This window comes from Phyllostomus hastatus, unplaced genomic scaffold, assembly GCF_019186645.2.
Source record: "Phyllostomus hastatus isolate PE091 unplaced genomic scaffold, TTU_PhHast_1.1 phas_contig_150, whole genome shotgun sequence".
Taxonomy (NCBI): Eukaryota; Metazoa; Chordata; class Mammalia; order Chiroptera; family Phyllostomidae; genus Phyllostomus; species Phyllostomus hastatus.
Window position 1 is genome coordinate 29,644,332 of NW_025333611.1, and position 14,044 is coordinate 29,658,375.

The following is a 14,044-nucleotide window of genomic DNA, read 5'->3' on the forward strand; positions in this document are numbered from 1 at the left end:
TTCTGAATGTTATGCCCCATGAAAATAAGAACCATGCTTCTTTCTCCAATCCTTATCACAGCATCTTACTTTATAATAAGCTTCCTATGAATATTGCTTGTAAGAATGAATAGTATAGCTGTCTTGCTATATATAAATAAATGTAGAATTTAAATATTTCATGTAACCTTGAATTATCTGAGCCTGTGTGCTATTAAATGTATCTTTTCCTATTGTATATCTTGTTTACAGCTTACTCTTTTGACCTAGTTGCATTTTAGCTAAAATTACTGATCTTTCCTCTTGGTTCTGGTAGATGCAAAACACAGAAGTTCTGATGGAGAATTTGTACCTCAGTCACGTCCACGTAGTAACACTCTTCCAAAAAGCTTTGGCTCTTCTCTAGACCATGAAGATGAAGAGAATGAAGATGAATCCAGGGTCATTCACAAGGAGAAGAAGCCATCTAAGGAAGCAACACTTGAGCTTATTCTGAAGAGACTGAAAGAAAAACGTGTTGAGAGATGTCTTCCAGAAGATGTCAAAGTAATCTTGAGCTATGGTGTTTGCCCAGACTATAGCCTTTAGAGTTCCTGAAACAAAGTAATTGACCACAGTGGCATGGAGATGCCTAGGTAGTCTGAGTGGCCTGAGTCTGCCTCCCAAGTCTGCAGATACAGAAACATGTTTTCATCAGTGCACCAGAAGTATCCTGTCATTCAGGGACTGAGCCACAATAAGACTGAAAACACTAGAACACTAATTTGTTCGTTTATATTGCAGGCAGGTCGCAAGCTGAGTGTGTAAAGAACATGAAACAGCCTTAGTTTGAATTCTTACTTTGTATCTTAATAGTTAAATCTATGGAATTCTTAGTTTATGCCTGGCCCCAACTAGTAGGTGCACTCTACCCTTGAGTCCCTTTGACAGCCCTATAACTTAAATGGCTGTGATTATGTCCATTAAAATACTAACATAATTAAAAGAATTTTTTTAAGGAACCGTTATTCACTAAAGCCCATGCCTAGGGCAGTTCTGGTCAAAACACTTGGCAGCCAAAATTATTTATCAGATGAGATTTACCAGGCTAGTACAGAGGTAGATGGTCTCAAGTGAACTCTTGTTCAGGCAGTGAGGGGTAATGATTTGAATTCTTACCTTGACAACAGAGTACACCTCTCTCATGATCTAAATATTGGAGTCACTTTCCTTTGAGCTAGATTATAGAAATTCTGATTGCTTTGCTCTAACTCGTTTTTTAATTTTGTGTTAGACCCACTGCTTCCTCGCTCCCTTGAAGTGATTTTGATTGAATTAGTTTTACATTCATTTTTACATGAGCTTTTTCACATTCATTATGCTAGGTTTTAGGTTCAAGTTTGAGGTTGAAATTATAGTGCTTAACAGTCTGCATCCAGCTGCCCTCTATTGAGTGTAATCTAAAGTGATATTTGTTAAACGTTTTTTTACCTGTAATTTCACTCCGGTGAGAAACAGGATAGATAGTACCATCTAGCTCTGGAATTAAGTATATTTATTTGGCCTAGTGTTAAAGGGTAGTCTGTGGAACATTGGTGCACTGAGATGTTCAGAGGTCCTGTGGAACAAAGTAGGAAGGTTCTGTGGGCAGATAAGTTTGGTGTGTCTTGCCTACTCTAGTATTGTTCGAGTACTAAAAGTCATGCAAAGAGCACTGTGAAAAGGAAGTGCTGGATGAGGTCATAGAATAGAAGCTGAAGATCATAATTTGACTTTTTTTTTTAGATTTTATTTATTTTTAGAGAGAGAAGGGAGGGAGGGAGGGGGAGAGAGAGAGAGAGAGAGAGAGAGAGAGAGAAAGAAAGGGAAAGAAAGAGAGAGAGACATCAATGTCCGGTTGCTGGGGGCTGTGGCCTGCAACCCAGGAATGTGCCCTGACTGGGAATCGAACCTGTGACACTTTGATTCGCAGCCCACGCTCAATCCACTGAGCTTCGTCAGCCAGGGCTGACTTTTTTTTTTCCCACGTTCTTTCTACTGTACTGCTGCCAGATTTTGTTAATAGTTGAGGAGAAATAATGTGTTATGAGACTGTATGTGCATGTGTTTTTGTATGTGTGTGTTCACACATATAAAATTACAGTTATAATGTCAATTAAAGACTGTATGCAAATTAATAAAATGATAGGCATTTATATGTGTCTTTACAACATATTAACTTATTATGAGGCTTATGAGGTAGGGTGAAGTTTCCCCTTTTATATAGGTTAGGACATTGAACAAAAAGAGGTTCAGTAACTTACCGAAGATCACTAAGCTTGTATTCATAACTTATTTAGACAAAATAAAAATCAAGCCACCAAAGAGTTTGGTAACTAATTGTCAGAATATCAGATTCTCCAGGCGACTGAAAATGTTCCCTGCAAATCCACAAAGGATCTATTCTTACTGGCCTAGGTTAGAGTGATGGGCTGGCTGCCCTTTCAACTGAATTATTTACATTGTGAGGGTGAGAACAGTAATGAGGGTGCCAATGAGAGTGTTTTTCCCTTCCTCTGTAGAAAATGACAAAAGATCATTTGGTAGAAGAGAAAACGTCTCTCCAGAAAAGTCTTCTTTACTATGAAAGTCAACATGGAAGGCCGGTAATGTCTCTTGCTAAAAAAGATTTTTTTAAAAAGATTTTATTTATTTATTTTTAGACAGAGGGGAAGGGAGGGGAGAAAGAGAGTGAGAGAAACTGTGTGGTTGCCTTTTACACAACCCCAAATTGGAACCTGGCCTGCAACCCAGGCATGTGCTGTGACTGGGAATTGAACCAGCAACCCTTTGGTTCGCAGGCTGGTGCTCAGTTTACTTGAGCCACATCAGCCAGGGCCTAAAAAAGATTTTTTATCTTGAAAAAAGGGACAGGTCACTTTCGTAGCCTAAATTTTCAGAGCTATTTCATAGAGCATTGTTTTATCCATTTGGGAGATTGCCTATTTATTTAAAATAATATTTTTAAAATTGGGAGGAAAGTCATATTGCCACTCTTTTGGTTTCTAATGACCAGTTGATTTCCATTTTTTTGCTGCAGGTTACCAAGGAAGAAAGGCACATTGTTAAACCTCTCTATGATAGATACAGACTTGTAAAACAGATGTTGACAAGAGCTAGCATCATTCCTGTCCTTGTAAGTAAAACATGCAAATATTTATCTAGTTAATTTTACCAAGACCTATTATTAAAAATTGTGGTGGTGTATGGGAGAAAGACACAGCCACGGTGGCATGAATTGTGTCTGTAAGGTAAACTTACTACTTTCAGAAGAACAGGAAATTAGTAAGTGCCTATTATTACCTCCCAGTGATTTTTGTAAAGCATTATTATGTATGATTAAATCATTAAATTCTGACAAGTCACAACAAGTAACAGAAGATAGTCTTATTTCACAGATGATGAAACTAAGACTCAGTAATGATATGCCCAGAGTCTCCTACTTTGTGGAATTAAAAAACCTGTATTTCACACTCTTGCCTGGTTTTCCATTTCAGTTCATGTCTTTGAAATTACGTTAGTTTTGTGATGGCCATCATGATTGTATTTACTTATTTTGCAGAATAATATCAACTGATTTTTTCCAAGTTTATATTTTTAAATGAAAAAATCCTTTAAAATAATGCTTATTCATTTTTGTGTACATTTTTAGAGAAAAATGAAACTCTAATACATGTGTACAGATTAAGTGCTGATAGTGTGGCTCTAGATTGTTCTCAGGCTCAAGTAGAAAACAGCATGTAGCCCATTTTGCATCAGCTCATAGGAATGAACTTACTAGAACTTGGAAGGGTGTGTAGGCTTGCAGGCCATTTTGGTGTTGGCAGTCACTTGCAGGGGTTGCTTTCCTTCGCACTTTCACCACCTGACTGCTCGATAGAAGGTTCATGTTGGCCTTGTGAGCGTTTCTTATTTAGCACTCACATGAACTGATTCTTTTTTATTTGGTCATCTCAGTTTTCTTTGAACAAGGGAAAAAAAGCCTGTAGAGTTTATATTCTTTGCACATAAAGGTTTATTTAATACAGATTATATCCTTTGATGACAAGGTATTTTTGTGTGTCACTGACCTTTTTCATAATTCCGTAATAGTCTATATAGTCTTTGAATTTTTATATAAAAAACATTTTGAATTCCACAAGTTTGTTTTTAAAAACTGAGTCTATAGGAAGCATTTTTAGATCTTAAGGATTCCTAAATATGACTGTGATAAAAAGAAATTCACAGTCTAAAAATTAAGCTAAGACAATTCAGTATGAAAGAATGGTTTTTCAACAAATAGTGTTCAGACAACTGGATATCCACATGCAAAAATAAGATTCTTACCTCACACAAAATTTATCTTTAAATGGATTATAGACCTAAGTTTAAGAGCTGAAATTGTAAAACTCTTAAGAAGTAGAGGAAAATCTGTTTGATCTTGGATTGGGCAATGTTTTCTTGGCTGTGACACCAAAACCATAGTGACAAAAGAAAAATATAAATTGGACTTCATGAAAATTAAAATCTTTTGTGCACAAAGGCCACTTAAAGGGAAAAGACAACCTGCAAAATGGGAGAACATGTCTGCAAATGATGTATCTGATAAGGGACTGCATATAAATATATAAAGAGCTCTTTTTTTAATTATATTTTATTGATTATGCTATTACAGTTGTCCCATTTCCCCCTTCTCTCCCCTCCACCCTGTACCCCCTCTCCCACCCACGTTTCCCCCCTTTAGTTCATGTCCATGTGTCATGAGTTCTTTAGCTTCCACATTTCCCATACTATTCTTGCCCTCCCCCTATTTTCAACCTACATTCTATGCTACTTATTCTCTATACCTTTTCCCCCTCTTTCCTCCTCCCACCCCCTTGCTGCTAACCCTCCATGTGCCCTCCATTTCTGTGGTTCTGTTCCTGTTCTAGTTGTTTACTTAGTTTCTTTTGGTTTTGCTTTAGGTGTGGTTGTTAATAATTGTGAGTTTGCTGACCTTTTACTATACATGTCTTTTCTTTATCTTCTTTTCTTAGATAAGTCCCTTTAGCATTTCATAAAATAAGGGCTTGGTGATGATGAACTCCTTTAACTTGACCTTATCTGAAAAGCACTTTATCTGCCCTTCCATTCTAAATGAGAGCTTTGCTGGATAGAGCAATCTGGGATGTAGGTCCTTGTCTTTCATGACTTGGAATATTTCTTTCCAGCCCCTTCTTGCCTGTAAGGTCTCTTTGGAGAAATCAGCTGACAGTCTGATGGGAACTCCTTTGTAGGTTACTGTCCCCTTATCTCTTGCTGCTTCTAGGATTCTCTCCTTCGTTTTTACCTTGGCTGATGTAATTATGATGTGCCTTGGTGTGTTTCTTCTTGGGTCCAACTTCTTTGGGACTCTCTGAGCTTCCTGGATTTCCTGCAAGTCTATTTCCTTTGCCAGAATGGGGAAGTTCTCCTTTATTATTTGTTCAAATACGTGCTCAGTTTGTTGCTTTTCCCCTTCCCATTCTGGTACCCCTATAATTCGGACGTTGGAATGTTTCAAGGTTTCCTGGATGCTCTTAAGCTTTTCCTTAACTTTTTGAATTCTTATTTCATCATGCTTTCCTGCTTGGTTGATTCTGTCTTCCTTCTGGTCCACTGCATTGTTTTGAGACTCAGATTCCTTCCTTTCACTATTGGCTCTCCTCCGTGTATCTTCCTGCATCTTTTTTATGGTAACCTGCATCCTTTCATCTAAATTGTGCCCAAAATCAACCAATTCCGTGAGCTTTCTGATCGCCAGTGTTTTGAACTGTGCATCTGATAGATTGGCTATTTCTTGGTCGCTCAAAAGGATGAGTTCTGGGGCACTGATTTGTTCTTCTATTTGAGCGCTCTCTCTCTCTCTCTCTCTCTCTCTCTCTCTCTCTCTCTCTCTCGCGCGCGCGCGCGCGCGCGCGCGCTCCTGTTATGGTGGGGGGCGGAGCCTTAGGTGTTCATTGGGGCTGGGCACCCCAGTCTCTAGATTGTGATGTTATATGCGGGGGCGGGAGGGTGGGAGCGGGGGCGGGAGGGAACAATGGCGGCAGATCCGTTCTCCTGGGCTCAGACCCTTCTCTGGGATCCTGGGCTGTGAGCTCTGCCCTGGTCCACAATCGCTGCCTCACTGGGTCCGCCAGCCGCAGCTTGCGTACTCAGGGATCACCGCTGCGTTCTTGCGCCCCGGATGGCTGTCGCGCTGATTTCGCATCAAATTTTCCCCGACCTCCGCGCGCTGCCGACCTGCACCAGCCCCGCGCCCGCCCAGCTCATCTTCTCCTACCAGTCTGGATATACGGGTCTACTTCAACTTCTTGGCTGTCCGACTTCCATTCAGATAAATCCTCTGTCAGTTTTGAGTGTTATTCTATCTGTAAATTATTGTTGTTCTAATCTTGGTTATGCGAGGAGGTACAGTGCGTCCATCTATTCCTCCTTCTTGCCGGAAGTCCTATAAAGAGCTCTTATAATTCAATGATAAAAAGATAAATAACCCACTTTAAAAAGTGGCGAAGGATTTGAATGGACATTTCTTCAGAGAAGATATATAAATGGCCATTAAGCACACGAAAAGATGTTCCGCATCATTAGTTATTAGGAAATGAAAATAAAAACCACATTCAGATACTACTTTATACCCACTGGTATAATAAAAAAAAAGACAGATAATAACAATCAATTAACCATCAATGCTGGTGGAAATAATAAAATATTGCACCCACTTTGAAAAATAGTTTGACAGTTTCTCACAAAGTTAAACATAGAATTACCATATGACCTAGCAATTCTCCTAGAGAACTAAAAACATGTCTGTACAAAAATTTTTACACAAATGTTTATAGCTGCATTATTCATAACAGTCAAAATGTAGAAACAACCCAAATGTCCAGTGACTGATGGATAAACAAAAGTAGTGTATCCATCTAGTGGAATACAGCCATAAAAAGGAATGATGAAGTTCTCATACATACTACAACATGGATGAACCTTGAAAAAGTATGTATGCATAATGAAAGAAGCGAAACACAAAGGGCCACATATTGTATGATTCCATTTATATGAAATATCTAGAATAAGCCAGTCCATAGGTACAGAAAGTAGATTATTGTTTGCCAGGGGTTGCGGGAGAGGCACGAGAATAACAGCTGATAATATAGGGTGTTTTTGGCGGGGGGGTTGTTTATGTATGTGTGATGAGGTGTTCTGGAATTAGATAGTGGTGATGGTTGTACAAATTGTGAATATACTGAATTTCACTAAATTGTGTATTTTAAAAGAGCGAATTTTATGGTACGTGAATTATATCTTAGTGAAACTGTTACTTTTTAAAAAGTATAAAGTTGTCCTTAGACCAAAGTGGTTCACAGCTATTGTTAAAAAATAAAATGTTTTCACTTACATTGTCATGCTTTCTTTTATTTAGAATTTTAAAAATATTTTCTGAATATAATTCTTTTAGAATTATCTAGACATAAAATGTCATTTTCACTTTGTGCACACATACCGTATTTTTCTGTGTAACACGCTCCTTTGTATAATGCATACCTGTGTTTTTGCTCCAAACTTTCAGGAAAAGAAATCTTTTACTTTAGTTTTTTAATTTAATTTTTTATTTATATTTAGAAACAAAACTGATTATTGTAATCCAGAACATTATTTTACATATGGATATTGTTATTGCTTTCTAGAGTTACACTTTTAATGCATAAGCATAAATAAAAGAATTAAAAACATTTATATAGGTAAGGAATTAGTACTACCCAAGTATAATATGCATCCTTACTTTTCCCTCTAAAAATTGGGCAAAAAAGTGCTATTATATATGGCAAAATATGGTAACTAGAAAATACATATAAGAAAAAAATTTTACCCAGAAATTCCTAAACAATTTAAAGCATAAATGATTCACATTTTGAAAATAAAGTTTGGTATCAGTGAAATGAAGTTTCATAACTTTAAATACTTAAAATGTTAAACCATTTGTATGTTGATTGTTACAGGGATCTCCATCCATCAAGCGAAGGGGTCAGATGTTACAGCCAATCATAGAAGGAGAAACTGCTCACTTTTTTGAAGAAATCAAGGTTATCCTTAAATTATTCTCTGATCTCTTTTCTAAAGGAGAAGTTGAAAGTCCTGGCATGTTTGATTCTTTGTTTGAATATCTTTTTAGGAAGAAGAAGAAGATGGTGTTAGTCTGTCTCCTGAGTTAACTGATATCTTGAAAACTGCTGTACAGGCACAGTCTTCATTAGAAAACTCAGAATCTGATGTTGAGGAAAATCAAGAAAAACTGGCTCTGGATCTCCGATTGTCAAGTACTCGAGCAGCATCTATGTATGTAGGCTAGTTTGTGATTTTAGCCTATTTGTATAATAAAACTTACATGTCAAGAAACGTAATGTTAAGCCCTGACCAGTGTGGCTCAATTGGTGTTGTCCTGCAAAGCAAAAGGTTGCTGGTTGGATTCCAGATCAGGGCACATGCTCAGGTTGTGGGCCAGGTCCCAGGTTGGGGGCGTGTAAGAGGCAATCGATCAATGTTTTTTTCTCACATTGATGTTTCTCTCCCTCTCTCCCCCTCTCTAAAAATAAATGAAATCTTTAAAAAATTAATGTTAAATAATCAAGCACTTGGAAGGAATTAATCTAGTGCTTAAGTGGTATACCCTTTTTTAAAAAAATGTGATTTATAAATACATCTTGCCTAATTCACATTTTTGAAATTAAACATTAATGTGTTTTGAAAATTTTAAAAACTAAAACTCTATATTTGCTGCATAACAAAGTGCAGGAACCAGCTGAGAGTTATCATTCATGTTCTCTATCAACTTTCTCACCTGATATAGCACAGGTGGCAAACACAAGGCCCGAGGGCTGAATCCAGCCCTGCACCTGTTTTATCCGGCCTGGTACCTTGTTTCTGCCCAGTGGCAGCACTGAGCTCCTTGCTCCTTGTTAAGGAGTAGTTACATTTATACAGTCCTAAAATTACATTCAGCCCTTTGAAGGCAACCACAAGGCTCATGTAGCCCCCGGTGAAAATGAGTTTGACACCCCTGTGTGCCTGTCATTCTCTGCCCTTGCTTCACTTTAGGATTACCTGGGAAGTAGTAGTAGTTGTTGTTGTTGTTTTAAGTACTGCTACAGAGCCCTACTGACAGCTATTCTGATTTAGTTGGTCTGGGGTAGGCCTTAGGCATTGGTATATCTTAAAAGTTCTCCAGCTGACTTTCGTTTGCAGCCAGGGTTCAAAAACTACTGTTAATAACATAATGGATCAAGAGTGTCCTTTCAGTAATGTTTTGTTCCTATTTCAATTTTAGGCCTGAATTACTGGAACAACTTTGGAAAGCCAGAGCTGAAAAAAAGAAACTGCGTAAAACATTAAGGGATTTTGAAGAAGCATTTTATCAACAAAACGGAAGGTTTGTTGACCATCACAAAACTGAGTCCTCTTTCTCCTTAAACTCACAAGTTCCCATCAGTTCAAATATATAGGAACAGAAATAAATTGTGCATATAAGGATATTAGCATTGAAAATAAAAGTAAAAAACATTATTTTATATGTTGAAGCCCTGCTATTAATGGCAAGAAAAGTCAGAACTGGAGTTAAACAACATCTGATAAAATAATCCAAGGTTGTCCTAGGAAGGCTTGGTTGAGTGGCAACTATTTTATGTTCTTTTACACTATATCCTCACCCTTTGGGAAGTGTTTGTGAAATGTTTCTCATTTTAGAAAGGGTCCCATAACATGAGTTTTATCTTTAGTTAGTTTGGATTCCTATATTGAGACCATCATTGCTTAGGCCGTATGCTGTTGTTCATTCCAGGCTGCATATTTCCAAGGTAACACGGTGGCAGTCATGTGGCTCCTATAATACAATATGACAGGTTGTCTTTATCTAACTGCATCATGCATGGTTCACCTGGCGAGACTTTTTTTTTTTTGAGACTCTTTTTAAAATAAAAATATATTCTAATGCAAATGATAGCCAGAAATGAGGGCTATCTCAGGTTTCAGAAGAGTTTTTCCCTGTAACTGGGTGGTCTTACCAGCCAGTGGCTATTGAGTCCTCTATATAGGTTGGCAAAAATGGTTTAAAAAATCTCAAGTACAGGAATGGGTTTTTCAAGTACCTTCTAATTCTTTGTCTTATTGGAAGAAAACTTTTCTTATACTACTTAAGATGGTTTGATGCTTTACCTAGCGTTTAGTGATTAAACTAAATTACATTGGGTCATTAATAATACAAAATGAGGAAACTACTTACTTGCTACCACAGGTAAGATGTTATACTTTCACATCTCAATTCACTGAAGCTACAGTTAATGTATGAAATAACTCATTGTAGCCCTCTAGCACTTAATATGCATCCACAGACCTGACAGAGTCTAGCAATGAATGTCTTATTGAAATATTACCTCTAGTTATCTGCAGTGATCATTGATAAATATAGTACCATTTAATCTAGCAATAGAGAAATTCATCAAAAATAGAAGTAGTTCAGGAATGTTCCTTGGAGTTGGAGGGAATTAGTCTAACAATCTTAAAAAGCAATTTTTAAAATTTGAATTTATATTTGGTAACATTGTCTCACATTAGGACAATTGGTATTTTATTTTCCAGATGATCTCTAGAATATTACACATTTTATTTTCTCCCCTAGGAATGCCCAGAAAGAGGATCGTGTCCCAGTGCTTGAGGAATACAGGGAGTACAAGAAAATTAAAGCCAAGCTTAGGCTTCTTGAAGTTCTTATCAGCAAACAAGATTCTTCAAAATCCATATAAAATAGGCTCCTTGATACATCATAAAATCAGTTGTATTCCCTTAAGCTATCGCCGTGTGTACTTGGCTGGTACTTGAGTTCATTTTGTAACTTGGTTGTGGCACCACTAGAGAAATGAGGGGTAAGTAGACCCTCTCTAGGGAGCACATGGTCCGTATTAACACAGACTGTCCTCTCCACCTTTAACAAACATCCAGTTTTCTTCATTGTTTTGTACCACAGATACATCCTGTTAGCAAAAGACTAGTATTTTATCCTTTCAACTTCAAGAACTTTGGAAGTATAAGCTTTTTGTTATTTCCAACTTTATTATTTTTGTCATTACTGAAGAAAATTAAGAAGAAATCTTCACATTGAATTCTTCCGTTGCCTTTTTCTTACAGAATGACTGAAAATATGAAAGAAAAGCCTATAAATGTGCACACATGCAACTATGTTCTATGTTTTCCTAGAAAACCAAAATCAACTGAAATTTCAAGTCCTATTGTGGAACACATTTCTGTTTAATTCTCAAAGTGACACTTTTTCACAGGTAGTATGTTAGCAAAATTTTGCAATTCATTGGTCACACTGTTCCTGGCTCAAGATAACTAGAAGGTAGACCAAAAAGTGACCTTGCTTATTTCTGTAGTGAAAACACATTTCACACATAACACACAAAACTGAATCATACCACATGCTGCCTATGGGATTTGTTACTGTTTGCTTTCTTAGTTACTGTTTATCAGTTGGTGGTGATGTACTTTGTCTGGATCATTTCCTCTGTTTTTTTCCACCCTACCCACCTCCAGTAATGTGAGAAAATAGCCATGTCAGTATGTAGGAACTCTGATGGGACTCAGATTTGTGTGTTCAATCAAATGGGCCGGCATTGGCAGAAGAATGATTATGCCTGAAGAAATCTATTCTGAACAAGGGCTATACCACTGCATTTTTCTGTATACCTTCATGGGGGCGGGTTACATTTTTTTTTTTTCCTCTTAATCAGCAAAAACCATAAAACATCTTTTAAAGGGGCCACCTTTTACTCAGTCACAGGCTGTTTAAAGCAGCTGGTCACAGGATGGGTAGTGGTATGCCCCTTGTCATATACTGTAAGCAGGTCTTTTTTTTCTTTGGCTTTGCATGGCGTGTTTTCAGGTTCTCTCCTGGTATTCTGCTAACCATTTTCACAGAACGGTGACTCTATTTGTGCTAACAACATAACAGGCATTAATAGCATATTTTGGTCAGGCTTAATCTAAGTATTACTTTTTTTCCTGGTGCTTTTTTGGATTGATGAGTGTCTCACTTTGATTGTGCCCATGTTTTGCATGCAGTGACTCATGCATGGTTTTCTTAACTAGCTAATGTTAACAATTTGTTCCATACAAAGTGGACTTTTGCCACATCCTTTAATAAGACGGGGGAAGCATGAACCTCAGACTTCTGGCTATTACATAGTAAGCATATGAAGTAGCTTAATAAGTAGCATTTCTAGTACTTCACATTTCACCTGTGTGTGCAATGCCTTTTTTGTGGGGAGGGAATATTCATTGGTAGTGATCATGTAGTTGGGGAATAAAGCACTAAATCCAACCTTTTTCGTGTGGTTTACTTTTGCTACAGCTAGGTTATTTATAACATATACCTAGAAAAGTGAAATTGAAAATGCCAAAAGATCACTTTGATTTGACTCCATCATGCAGTGTACATTTAGTTAATTTCTGTCAGTCTCCTGACAGGAGTATATTCAAACATCTAATTTAATGTGCGCTGTATATTGTTTTATATGAATGTTTTATTTTATATACCACATGCAAAAATGTCCATATGCACTATTTAAATGTTTAAATAATATATTCCTTCTTTATAATGCTAAATCTATATGAGTACCATATTTTTATAAGTCAATGGCCTGACTGGTTTCATTTTAAAATTAACAGTTGCTTCATGATGTTGGTTATCCACTGTTAATGTTTGGCTGCGAATAGAATAGATAAAAGTGGCATGGCAGCACTTACGCTGTGTGACAGTATTGTGTGTCGTAGTTGAGCAATAGGTGGTAGAATTAGGCAGTTTGTGATAGTTTTACTTTGGTACAAGTAAAAGCTGTATATCTATATACAAACAATATATAGATATATATGACCACCAGTATATTTGCATTGCTGTGTCTGGCACTTGATTGTATAGACTTTTATAATAAAAGAACTTGAATGTTCTAAGTCATTGTAAATGTTTGCTTTTTTTTTTGTTTTGTTTTTTCTCCTCTAGATGTTAAAAAGAAAAAACTTCGTGTTCCCGTGTCTTAGTGTTCTCAGGCTATGTTTGAATTATCCCAACCTGGGCCTATATGAGGGGATAACAGGGTTAGTGAACCACCTGGCTGGCTACAGCTCTGGGGAGTGGCGAGACAGGGAGAGGCCATGTTGTTGATTACCTTGTGGGAATGTAGGGAGAAGGTGCACAGAGAACGAACAGTCAGCATTTCTCGTTGCAGTGAATTTTCCTATTAAGAAAACTTGATGTATAGTGTAAGAGAAGAGCTTGGCCTGAGGAAGGTGGGTAGATTTAAAGCTTCCTCTATTTAAGTTTTAAAATCCAAGGATTACTGGGCAGTGCTGTGGAAGTTGAGTACTATGGTCAGATGCTGTTGGCTTGGGCTAAGAGAACAAAAGGTTCTTTTAGGAGGCCTCTGAAACCTCAAGAGTTTCCTTCTAGTTTCCAAAATGCCAACTATACATACATAACTTTCTAACCATCTAACCAGGGGCTTTTGCCATGTCCTCATTTGTACTTCTCTAACATAACTTGATTTTGTATAACCCTGACACTCTTATCTTGCCCTTTATTTTTTAAAGTATGTTTAACTTTTAAAGTGGTTGAGGAAGCACTTTTGGGAAACTTTAGATGTGTTACTTTAGAAACTGTCTAGATGAATTTCCAGTTTGAAGAGATTAATAAAATTTGTACAGGTGGTTGGAAAGTTTGTTCTTTTAACACTGGCTTTTCATAGGAGACTTCAGATTGGGAAGAATGGAGGTGAGGTTATTTTACTTGAGCCATTGTCTGATGGCTTTGCAGATTCCTCTGGTTTTGTTACCTGGTTAAAGGAAGTTGGAATATGGTGCATGGTGAGCGCACGAACAGTTCTTCCACTCTGGAGCATTGGGAAAACTGTCTTTGCCTGCTTACTGAACTATTAATTAGAGACCTGCCCCATGAACTAAAGACAGTATTATTTTCTACTTTATCTTCACATTCCTAGAATTT

At 37.3% G+C, this 14,044-nt stretch overlaps 1 protein-coding gene across 9 annotated transcripts in view; it reads left to right on the plus strand.

Annotated features, from left to right (window-relative positions):
- The window catches only part of FAM13B (family with sequence similarity 13 member B), a 102,442-nt gene extending 89,446 nt beyond the window's left edge, over window positions 1-12,996 (plus strand). For all 9 annotated transcript variants that reach the window (XM_045822568.1, XM_045822577.1, XM_045822585.1 and 6 more), the window contains 7 exons: window positions 296-525; window positions 2,520-2,603; window positions 3,038-3,133; window positions 7,995-8,078; window positions 8,168-8,331; window positions 9,320-9,421; window positions 10,667-12,996. In XM_045822568.1, coding sequence (XP_045678524.1) covers window positions 296-525; window positions 2,520-2,603; window positions 3,038-3,133; window positions 7,995-8,078; window positions 8,168-8,331; window positions 9,320-9,421; window positions 10,667-10,790 — 884 coding nt within the window. In that variant the 3' untranslated portion in view covers window positions 10,791-12,996. The remainder of the gene's footprint in view (window positions 1-295; window positions 526-2,519; window positions 2,604-3,037; window positions 3,134-7,994; window positions 8,079-8,167; window positions 8,332-9,319; window positions 9,422-10,666) is intronic.
- The last annotated feature ends 1,048 nt before the right edge of the window (window positions 12,997-14,044 follow it).